Raw genomic sequence first — 12,260 nt, forward strand, 5'->3', positions numbered from 1 at the left:
TCTGGTGACGGTTGCTAGTAATGCGTAAGTTCATCTCCTCACCAAGCAAGCAGATTAATTTCTGGCAAAGATGGTCATACCATCACAGCAGAATGGTACCAAGCTGCCTACATGTGCCCTTTCTGCAATTCAGAATCCCTCTCCAATATGTCATATTTTCCATCCATGTGTAACGAGACCTCATAGAGTGTCAACTGGCAATAATAATTGAATGCATCAGAATTAACATACACTAATGTATATGTTTCACAAATGTTAACTCTTGGTCAGAATAATCCCAGGCTAAGGTACGTAGAGTAATGTCTGGGGCCCAGTAAGTATGTGTGAAGATGTTCACGTTAGCCTTTGTATTTATTGTCAACGAGCTACAGACTGGTCAAGGAACAGCCACTCAGTGTATGAGGCTGCTGAGCCTTCCCCTCAAGATTTTCAAAAGAGGACAAAATCAGATATTCTGGTGATAGTCTGTAGTTTGTCTGAGAAAGTTTGGTCTTCCCCTGGTTACTGAATGCAATACAGTATTTTCTTGTAGCACAGTTTGTTTTGTTTAATTACAAATGATAAATGAAAAAGTAAACGTATTTTTCACTTGCTTTTCTCTTAATGTTTCCTTTAATGAAATCTTTTAATGCCTTTCATTTCACAGTACAGTTGCACAAGATTTGACTTTAAAAATTATGAAAATGTGGCTCATTTGCTCTCTTGCTACAGAGGTCTGACAGTTCGGTCTTGCAGTACTGCAGTGTGTTCTTTGGTTCAGCTGTAAGGCATTTCTTTCTGACTGCAGTAAGCCTTCTTTACTTAGCTGAATGCTTTTTGACAATCTCAAGGTACTCCTTCACATCATCAGGAGATCCCAGGACAACAGGCACTCTTTGGTGAATATCCTCGGGCACTATATCCAGTATTGCTTGATGACCTGTTGTTGCTATTCCCCCAGCTTTCTCAATAACAAAAGCCATAGGATTGCATTCATAGAGCAGTCTCAGCTGTAGGATAAAAATCAAAATGGCAATGGTCAGTCCAGGCAATAGTGACAATCATGAAATATTTAGCATTTGGTTAAAAACCAGTCAACAATCCAAGTACTCCATATTTAACATAAACTTGTCTCCAGAGTTAAATTATATAGACTTTTCTTTTAAATACAAGAGTGAATGCTGGATTTGCCCAATTCAAGGACTTTCTCCATAGCTCATATTTGCATGGTGCACTTTACACAGAGACAAAGCTCATATATAAGACACAATCTTTAACAAGGCAGCAGATCATGTAAGCCTGTGTGAAAGAAAAGAAAAACACTGCCCCTGAGTGTGCCATTAGGTTTCTGTAATGAGTAACTGCATCTTATCTGCAATCTGAAGCAATAATTTACGGACAATTACAAAACAGATGAAAGGTCTTCGCTGAATAAACAGTGGCCTTGTCAGCCTGTAAGGGTGTGCTTTTCCATAAGGGACTGTCTGATGTCCTGCAGAGGCAGCCAGGCATGGTTTGTCCAGATGAGTCAGTGTCACCAAGTACAAGATGCAGACGTGTTTCTGTTTAGCAGAGCTTTTCTTATGGAGAACAATACACATAGGCCTCTGATATACCAGCTTGTAATAGGAATCTCAGTGCAGTGTGGGATGTTTATTTTGCTTTGTAACTTTTCACTTGGTTGGGTATGGCATGATTTGGGATGAAACGGTATATAGAAGCCTGCTTAAACAGCACATCCCCTGGTACATTCCTGCTAATGTTACATAATGTGAATGTGTTTGGGTATAAAGAGAAATCAGTACAGATGACACATGTTAGCAGCAATGCTAACATTGGTGTGTTTTATACAACAGGCTGCTCTCACTTGTGACTGTGCAATGGGTGGCCATACCTGCACACCAGAGATGTAAGCTACCAAGCTAAAAGAATTACATTCTGGAATCATAATACTGATCCATGACAGTAAAATATCTATCTAATGTAGCGTCTTCTATAATTGCCTTTACATGGGTTTACCTTTCCTTTAGGGCTTTTGGAGTTAGCAGGATACAGAAAGATTCCTCCATACACCAGCGTGCGATGCACATCAGCCACCATAGATCCTATATACCTTCCGCCATATGGTGAACTGCCGTCCTACAGAAAGACATTTAAATAAGTGTATTTTTTGAGAACATCAGGTTAGTCTTCTTTTCCCCCATTAGGAGAGGGAGCTCTTAGTGGTCCTAATGTCTAATTCATCCATATTGTAATTTGTAGTATTCCAAGGAGCTTTGGAGAAAAATTCAATTTCTTCCTCGTTTTCTAAATGGGAAAATCCAAGGAAGAAGACAGACAGAAGATTTCAGGATAGATGAGTGGTGATGCCAATAACAGAAAATGATTCCCAGCTCTCCATCAGTGCTCTAGCCCTTAGAAAATACTGCATTTCTAGTAGCAATAAGACCAAGTGGTGGTAAATGATACTGGACTTCTATTGTAGTGCAATAAAAACATACAAACAAACAAACAAACAAACAAACATAAATAATCCATAAATAATAAAAACAAGAAAGGAAGCAATCTTTAGTACTTCTTTTACCCGTTTTCTCCTGAATTTACAACACTTTTGCTAACAAAAAGTTCATAGTTGACTACTAAAATTAGCTCCTCAATATAGCCCAGGCCGTACTTTTTATTATTCTAATAAACAGCACCTTAAGCCTGGCAAGATGCCAGAAGAAAATGCCACTCTGCCTTCAAAGCCAGGAAGTCAAGAGCAGCCATCAACATTTAGCAATAGTGAATGTTTACACTTTGCTATCCAGCTAATAACTGCAGTGATGACAGAAGGAAGGCATGAGAACAGACATGATTTTTATGGGCACTCCTGAGAGCTTCAGGCCTCCTGATAGTAGGAACCTGCATGACCACTAAGCAGACTTTGAAACTACACGAGGCTTTCAAGTGAGAGGCCCTTGGGAACACAGCTTGTGTTATCGCTGAGCACATGGCCCACCCCTGCTCAGCTTCTCCATCTAATCAGCCGCTGCAGTGATGCAGCAGCAATCTAACACCTGTAGGAAACATGCTTTCAGCAACAGATGAGCCTTCCTATCCAGTATCACTAAATGCCCAGTTTTGCCTCCAGCACCATTACTCAGGTCCCCAGCAAGGATGGGAGATAAGTAAGTAAATAAATAAATAAACAAACAAAATAGATAAATAGAAAAGAAAAAAAAAAAAAAGAGGGGGTGTGAAGTACAATACTGAAGAATGGTGAAATATCTGGTCACATCAGTGATATTGGTGGTAGGGGGATGGTTGGATCAGGTGATCTTGGAGGTTTTTTCCAACCTTAATGATTCTGTGATTCTGTGATCAACTGCAGCTCTAACCAGCAGCCCTGCATATATACAGATGTATTTTAAATAGATAAAGAATAACAAGTTGTGGAACAGTACTTCATAACAGTCATTGATTGTAAAGTAGGAAATTAGAAGTGTAACTTGTCATCCAAAAGCTGGATCTCTTACCTCTGGGAATTTCTTCTTCTTGAGATACTCTGTGATTGCAGGATCAAAGTATTTAGCATAGCCCTCGTTGAGGCTGTAGATATTCCCCTTCTTTTTGATTTTTACATCCCTATCAACCAAAATGAATTCTCCAATTGCCTAACAATAAGAAAGAAAACCAAATTGTTAATATTAGTTGATCATTTATTTACAAAGTGAAAGCCAATCATACACACAACTTAGGAAAAATTCACTACAGCTTCCATTTTCAGTAACAATTCAGTACCTATGAAAAAGTGGTGATTGCAGTTCAGATGCAAAGTGTTTTGTTTATCCATAAAACACAGAGCAGGAATCCCAGGGTCATGCAAAGTTCTTCATGCTACCATTCCAAGCTCTCTTTCATTTTTCTGTGCCAAAAAATGCTGTTGCCTGTAAATTTGTTTAGCTCTCTGCTCTGTTGCTAGACCTATAATCAAAGTGCAGCTCTGAGGAATTCAGAAACTGACAGTGCCAGCTGGAGCAACGTGCAGATATCTTCAGATAGCCATACACATTAATAAACTCCAGTTTGCCATAGCTTTCACTAACTAGAAGCCTGGAGTGAAGAGAACTAATCTCCGTAACCAACAGCTGGGCTCTTTCATTTTCACTGATGTAACTTTCAATGTTAGTGCTAAAAGCAAAAAAAAATAACATGCACACATGCACAAAGCTAAATCTCCTATCTGAATATAAACAAAAATACATGCAGCTACGTAAACTGTTACTTAGCAGGGAGCACCACATTATATATCCTGCTGCTTGACCACTGCAGTTTCTGAAAATTTAATACAGGCAGGTGGCACGTGCCGATTAACTGATGATGCTAAGATGGTTCACTACGGCTGTGGTCAATATGCCTTTGATTTTAAAATTCCTACGGTCAATGCATTCTAGAATGTCTAATGCACCCACACACACGTAACTTACTCTTTTACTCATCATGGTGAGGCCTGAAAACATAAAAGAATGTTAAATATTTCTGCTTCTTCAGGTTTACTAAGGTTCTAGCATCTAGGAAAAGACAGAAAAATCTACAAATGCATTCTGCATGGTTGAAAACAGCTTATTTTAAATATGACATTATCTGACACATGCCACATATTCACTTCACTGCACTGACTGTCTTCCCATTGTTGAATCACCCACCTTGGCAGGCAGAGAGAATATAAAAATCTCTTGACATTATTTTTGACAGGTTGTTGACTTCATTTTTCCATGTCAGCTTTAATTTGAAAATTGTTCTTTGATTTTTTGATGGACAAGGCGCTCTTACCTCTTACTACGCAAGTACCTTGTTACCCATAACAAACAAACAAACAAACAAGCAAGCAAACAGAAGAGTTCCTCACCGGATCCAGCATAAAACAGTTGACACCTCCAGCAGAAGTGGCTAGTACCAGCATCGTGGCACTCCCATAGAGAGCATAACCAGCTGCCACAAGATTACGCCCTGGTTGTAAAGCATCTTTCCCTGAAGGTTCCTCAGGAGTCACCTAGAATAAGAAGGAGCATAGCAAACTTCATTTTACTTCATTTTTTTTTTCTAGCTGTTATGTAACTGGACTATTTGAGATAGGGATGGCCTTCTGCTTTGTACCCAGGCAACAGGTGTCACAAATGCTTCCATGAACTACAACTAGGATTCCTACTGGATGCGTTATATTACTGGATTCATTATATATAATGTACAAATTACACGGAGGAGACAAACACATTGATCTAGAAATGCTCTTATATAAGCCTGGTTGGAATGCAGGAAACAGGAAAGGATTAAGGAGATATTATAGAGCTGTGTGCCTCCCCGTAGGTCATGATGAACACAGCTAGAAGCAACTCTCCAGAGCACAGTTGAAAAGCAAGCAACAAGACATGACTCATGGAGTTTACAGCTGATCAAAAGCAGCTAGGGTTGTTCTGTTTTCCTTTGCTTCATATAAAAAAATGAAGTTGAAAATAGTTACTTTGAGGTGTGTGACGACATACAAAAGATGATTAAAACGGACAGTTGGGTGTGTTTTATCTGACTTACTGTTTCCCCCTTCTTATGACATGCAAGTCCGGTATTTCAGGCTCCTTCAGACAAGAGTTCTGCCTTTCACACTGAATTAGACACTTGAAATGCACACGCCGTGTTTCAGCTCTGGTTTGTATTTGAAGCCTATCCTCGGGCTAACAGGACCATTAGTACAGAGAACAAGAAAACCGGAAAGCACATTCCCCAGGTAGATGACAAACACATGGTATTTTGTCTCTGTGAAGGTATCCATGAAATCTAATACCTGCTTTGTTTGTAAGGGCTAATTCCTCTAGCTGGCTAATTAAGCATCAGCCAGGCTCCCATGAACATGGAGGTACCTCTCATCTTCTAACACAGTGATGCAAATCCCTCACAAATGTGTTTTATACAGGAGTCTGAAACAATAGATTTATTTAACTTAAAGCCTGTCCTGAAAGCCTCTTTTACAAACAAGTTTAGTTAGATTTTATGAAGTCTTCATATGCAATTATGTATTACCAAAAGGTGCACAACAATATTTTTTCCTGCCTTACATGAAAGCATTTTACCTTTCTATAGATGCCAAAGATGGTCCCAATGGAAACAAGACAGTCAATATTAGATGAGCCATCCAGGGGATCTATGCAGACTATGTATTTTCCCTAGAAAATACAAAATAGAGAGCAATAAGGTTAGTGACATTTTTTGCCTCCCTCCCCCAAATACAAGAACTTCAGTATGTAAATATTCTCACACAATTTCAAATCAATATTAACTAAAATGCTGTTATAGATTATGAAGGACTGGAACTCCAGTAATATTTACTATTCAGGCTACATTTTCTCATCTTTAATAAAATTGCTTTCTGAATTATAAGGAAAAAAAAGACGTTTTAAGAAGATCAGTGTGTTAAGAGATAAAATTAGAGGTATCAAAAAAATGACTTTAACACCTGACATTCATAAACTATGCACTTCATTTAATGCATATTCCACTTCAAAACCCTGTGCTCAGAACTTATCTTAGCCAGTTTGTGGTCTTATCCTATATTGTTTTTTCCTTCCCATCCCTTGACCCCCTCTCTCCTCCCCCCCCCGCCTCAAAAAAAAGGGGGGGAGAAAAAAAGAAAAGAAAAAAGAGAACGGTCTCTGCCCGTTGCTGTATATGGATTCCTGCAGGTACAGGAAATTGCTGATACAGGGAAAATAGCTCATTCTGCTCTACCTATTAAATAGCTTGTTTTCCCCTTATCTTGCCTACAGTCATTTTAATAATCATGTGTATTAACAGTGTTTGACTATTTGCTCTTCATTTGATTTAACCCTGCATACCTTTTAAGCACAAAAGTACTTTCCTCTGCTATCATATGGGTAGAAATTCTGATAAAACCACATTAGCTCACAGCCTACAGACCCTCAAAGATCAGTGAAGGAGTCATATTTGTTCAGATCTAAAGCAGATTTTGCTCATCCAATGCCCATGGAATCAATTTTCAGGATTTCTCAACAAGGAGCAAAAGAGATAACTGTTTTGACAAAACAAATGTGATGCCTTCTAAATTAGATTAAGTTTTTTGTTTTCTTTCTCTCTCTATATATATTTTTTTTAACTCAGATTTTTACACAATAGAATATTAGCCAGGAAAAATGAACTATGATCATTCAACAAGTGTATGCAGACTTGTGCACATAAGTAATGCCTAGGCCAAAAAGTCAAAATTTTTTCTTGTTTCATTGTTGTTAAGTCCTATTTTCATGGACTTCTGTGAGAATTTGCTTAAATTAAAAAGCCCAAGATCTGATCTGCACTGAACAGATACTCAGTCTTTTACTGACAATTCTGCTTTACAGAAGTACTGGGTTGACTCAGAGCATAGCTCTAGAGATCTGGAGGAATAACCATGAATTTTCCCCCACAAATAGGAAAAAGTGGGGTAAAAAAGAAGGTGGAGAGGAACCACAGAGAAAACAAATTTAAAAAAATATGTCTTGGGAAAAGAAATGACAGAAAGAACAAATGCTGAGGCAGAGAAACACACAAGTAAAATATAATGAAACAAAATAAAATTCCAAGAAACTGCTCATATTTGCATTTCCAGAAAAGTACATGTTCTCTGAAATTTTCAGCTCAGTTTCAATTTCTTACATTTGAAGAAATACAATTGTAATACAACTGTAATTTGGAATCAAGCACAAATAATTTTTAAAGCTACCAACCCTTTTGTCCGCTTCCACTATTACAGCATCTTTGTTTTCCTCTGACACGATGACACATGTGCTGAAGGATGACTTGAGCATATTAATCACCAGATCATTGGAAAGGATATCCAGCTTCTTTACTTGATCTCCTGTCACATTGGTAGAACCAGCAATTCCATAGCTAAAGTAAAGGAAGGAGAGAGCATTTAGTCAGAGCAGGGCACTATGCCTTCCTAAGCATCCCATTTCTGGCAAGGTAAAGCAAGACGGGATGATATCTCAGTTTTTCAAAACTGTGTTTTATTTACTGTCCATTGGATTCTTGCTGAGACATGCTAACATCATCTGTGTTGTGGCAAATCTAGAAGACATCAAATGTGAGGAACACAAAAAAGGGGATCATTTTTCTACAGTCTGGATACAGGCAGACATATACAGACTGGATACAGGCAGACATAGCCAGAACAGGCTGTGAAGGCTGAATTACAATAATTGTGTTACTTTACATTAACCATAAAACCTAAATATTCTCCCTCAATCGTAGCCTCCAACAGCACAGCTGTTTATCGTAAAAAAACTAAGATTTGCTAGAAAAGTTATACTTAAAAAGTAACAATGACCCTGACTACACTAGTTACACAATAACTTTTCTCTGTAACTTGCTCTTGGTGAGCCGTATCACACTCGGATTTCAGAACAAATATTTCGCTTACACTTAAATCAACATTTCTACGGTTCAGTGTTTTCAGTTTTGGTTTTACGTAGTAAGCATTTCTTTGGGAGTAAAGCTGAGAAACAAACACGGAACACAAACGCAGTCCCGACAGCTAATCAGAATCAAGCCATCTGGCATCAGGAAGTACGGGGAGACTTTGTGATAGGCACTTTTGAAAGCACACAGAACAGAGAACGGGAAGTGTAGCTCTAAGAAGAGCAAAACGAGACCATGCTCTGCACACATTCAGATGACTCTTATGTACTTTAGGTACAGTGCACCAGTTACTCCCAATACTGGTATTTCTGGTCTTCAGCAATAGCGCTGCACTCAGGAATACAACAATGTACTGCATTTCTTTAATTTGATGCAAGAGAAAAAGAAAAATACCCAGAATAATTCTCTGTCTGTCTGTCTCCGTCTCTGCCACAGCAGCTCAAATGCTTTTCTGCATCTGATCGTTAGGCAAGGCTGTGGGCATAGATACCAAACCTGTGGGCAGCTCAGCAAAGCAGCAGGAACAGGACCTCTGGGTGTGACAAATCAGGTCACTGATGGGAAAACCTGGTCTCTTCTGACAGACATAAGAGGCATGGGAAGGGGCTAGCACATAGCAATTAAAAAACTATCCCAACCATTTAGAATCTGAAGTCAGAACAGAGAAAATAGTTCAAATATACAAAAAGCAGGACTTTTTTACTGTCTCCTGCAGTTGCTTCTACTTTATTAACTTCAAATTTTTCAGCTCTGATGCTAATAATACTTTTTACAATAAAAATTACTTTGTATTGCTAGAGGCCTTTTGCTTCATATATTTTCCACTACATGGTACGTAGATGCAAATTCATTTTCTTTCTACTGCATTTTTCATTAAGTAATGAAGCAGCTCATGTCTAAACCCCTGATCAGCATACAGTTTGGCATACCAATGATATGTAAAATACCTAGGGGAAGTAGTTATTAACAAATAGTTTTGTTTTTAACATTTTGAGAGCTCTAATTTTCTCCCGATTCTCGTCCAGTCCACGCCCCTGGGTGTCAGCGTTGACTGGCTGACTGCAGACACTGCTGTTCCTGATGAAGGCTCTTGCTAAAAACTGACATTGCTATGGTGCAACAAAGAGAAAAAGAAAAAAAAAAAAACAAACAACCTACAACACTGAATTTGATTAAACACCTCATAGCACAAAGTGGTGCTTTGATTTTGAGCAGTTGGGTACTGAGGAGAGTAACCCAGCCATATTTTGGCAGGCTTCATCTTTCAGCCTGCTCCTTTGGGCTGCTGGCTCAAAGCATCCAGCCTGATGGGGGTCTGCGTGCAAGCCCATCACCCACCAAAGGCTGTGTGCCCTCTGGGTGAAGGAGCAGCACAACACAACACGCTCCTCTGGGGAGAAGCTCAAGCTCATGCTACAGCAATAGCTCTGGAGAGGGAAGGAGAGGAGGGATGGGTGGCAGGACAAGGAGGCATCTCAAACTATTTCCAAGTGCCTCCTGGGCTGCTGCTGATGGGCACAGGGATGGGGATGGGCATGGGGATGGGGATGATGATAAGGATGGGGATGGTGATACGGATGGGGATGGGGACAGGATGGGTATAGGGAGGTGGACAGGGATGGACATGGACATCAGGATTGGGATGGGGATGGACATGGGGATGGACATGGGCATGGAGATGCACACAGAGACAGGGATGGACACGGGTTTGGGGATGGACACAGGGATAGGGATGGACATGGGGATGGGGAGGGGGATGGACATGGGGATGGGGATGGACACAGGGACAGGGTTCGCTCACTCACAGGTTGGCGATGCCCGCCTTGCGCACGGCAGTGGAGATGGCCTTGACGGCGGTGCAGAGGGAGTTGAGGAGCTGCGTGAACTCCCCGGTGCCCTTCGCCCGCCTGCCCTCCTCCATCACGAAGCGGGTCATGGTGATGACATTGGTGTCGAAGGCCGAGCGGTCCGTCATCCTGCCGACACCGCAGCACTGCCGCCGCTCCCCCGCTGCCCGCAGCACCAGCACCGGCCAAGGGGCGGGAGGGGGCGGGCGGGGTCTTCATGTGCCCCCGCCCATCTCTGCATCAGGCCACGCCCCTCCGTAGTATAGCCACAACTCTCTAAGGCACGCGATCTGCGTTTTTTGGGGGGGTTAGGATATGCCCAGTTGGATAAACACAGCCTTAAATGATAAAGATGTGCACCTCTCAGTACACGTGCGCTGTCTTCCAAAGCATGCTCCGTATCTCTGCCTCTCCGACATCAAAGGTGTGCATAATGCCTTCTCCTGCAGGTGCGCACAACTTTGGCTTAATTAACCCATGCTCGGCATCACAGACACTCCGGAAAGCCTTAGGTGTTAGTAGCTGAAATGCTCTTCTGAAAGGGGCAGTTCAGTACTTCACATTCCAGGTGGATTTTGTAAAATTGATAAAGCATTGATATTAGCTCTTTCTTTAAGAGTAAACAACGATTTACAACCACATAACACAGCTACACCTGTCCGTATAGTTGAGAACAATTAATAGTGAGCATCCCATAAAATTTTGTATGATTGGACTTAATCTAGTTAGAAATAAGTAGGCTAAAAGAGTCTGGAAATATATGACTTCAGAAAACAAAACTCAGACCTGCTGATTTGAGACAGTTTAGCTTAATTGTGATTAATGCATCAATAACCAGTAGGAAGAGTTATACATTTGTGTATAAAAAAAATCAAGATCATATCAAAACACTTGCAATCCAAGGTTTAGTATGCATGCCTGAGGACTAAGCTCCTTCATCTCACTTGCAGGGCTATGCACTATCCTCACGTTCTGAACAGAAACCCGTGTTTTTATGGTGATGGTGAGGTGACTGGGGAAAGTGTTTTGCCTCTCCGTTCCTACCATGAAGTTCAGGTAGAAACAAACAATCTGTGAATTGAAAGAGCAGTCATTTGAAAGGGTGCTGGTTTCACAGTGGTCTATCCAGATGTGCATTTTCCACTGTGGGGAGGTAGCTTAATTATTTTTAGCAGTTATATCAAGTTCATAATCTTCTGAACTGAAGGCAACTTTGTTTACAGTAGATTAACCCATTTTCATATCCATGGCCTTAAAATACACCTGGACATTGGTAATTCTGGGGATTCTACTACCATGTTGAAAGATGACTTCACGTTAAATAATTGAGATCAAAATTGTCAAGGGTAGACAAATTAAGAGAACATAAAGCTTAATACTATAAACTGCTTCTCACACATTTTTTTCAGGCAGAATCTGCTACCCACAGATAGTTCCCTGCTGTGAGAACCAGCTATCCAGTCAAGATATCTGGCTAAGTTTGTCTACATTAGACAGACACTATGGTATAGTTATATCCTGAGATGATTCCAATCAACTCCCAAACATGTTTGTTAAAATAAAACACCACTAGCTTAGTCAATGTTATACCAGGGGCTTAATTTTTGCCTCTTTGTCAGTATTTTCACATATCTTAAAACAATGCAGAAAGATAACAGGAGCAAAATTATAAATGAGACAACACAAGTGTCAAAAGACCCTTGGACTGCAGAACAAATCTTTTAACTTCCTAAAACACATAGGCAATCCTACAGCAACCACTCTATGTGGTATCTATAAAGCCAGTATACGATTAAAAGTAGGTTCTACATCTTTTGAACTTTTCCCCTTAGAAACCAGTAGTTAAACATTTATTGAAAATGAATTTGTGGCGTTTGAGAAGAAAGGTCAGCGCTGGTTGATTAAACATTGCTGAAACAGCTTACTTCTGGATGGAAGAAAACATGGTCTTGTTTGCGAACAGATGACGTTCAACCAGGCATGGTT

At 40.2% G+C, this 12,260-nt stretch overlaps 1 protein-coding gene across 1 annotated transcript; it reads right to left on the bottom strand.

Annotated features, from left to right (window-relative positions):
- Positions 1-589: 589 nt before the first annotated feature.
- On the bottom strand, positions 590-10,469 carry LOC137848151 (fructose-1,6-bisphosphatase 1). The gene is made up of 7 exons (XM_068667116.1): positions 10,233-10,469; positions 7,734-7,896; positions 6,087-6,179; positions 4,871-5,014; positions 3,498-3,635; positions 1,999-2,118; positions 590-989 (listed from the first exon to the last, which is right to left on the bottom strand). The coding sequence occupies exons 1-7, from the start codon at positions 10,400-10,402 to the stop codon at positions 798-800; spliced, it is 1,020 nt and encodes a 339-aa protein (XP_068523217.1). The 5' UTR covers positions 10,403-10,469; the 3' UTR covers positions 590-797.
- Between the last annotated feature and the right edge of the window lie 1,791 nt (positions 10,470-12,260).

This window comes from Anas acuta, chromosome Z (genome assembly GCF_963932015.1).
Source record: "Anas acuta chromosome Z, bAnaAcu1.1, whole genome shotgun sequence".
Lineage (NCBI taxonomy): Eukaryota > Metazoa > Chordata > Aves > Anseriformes > Anatidae > Anas > Anas acuta.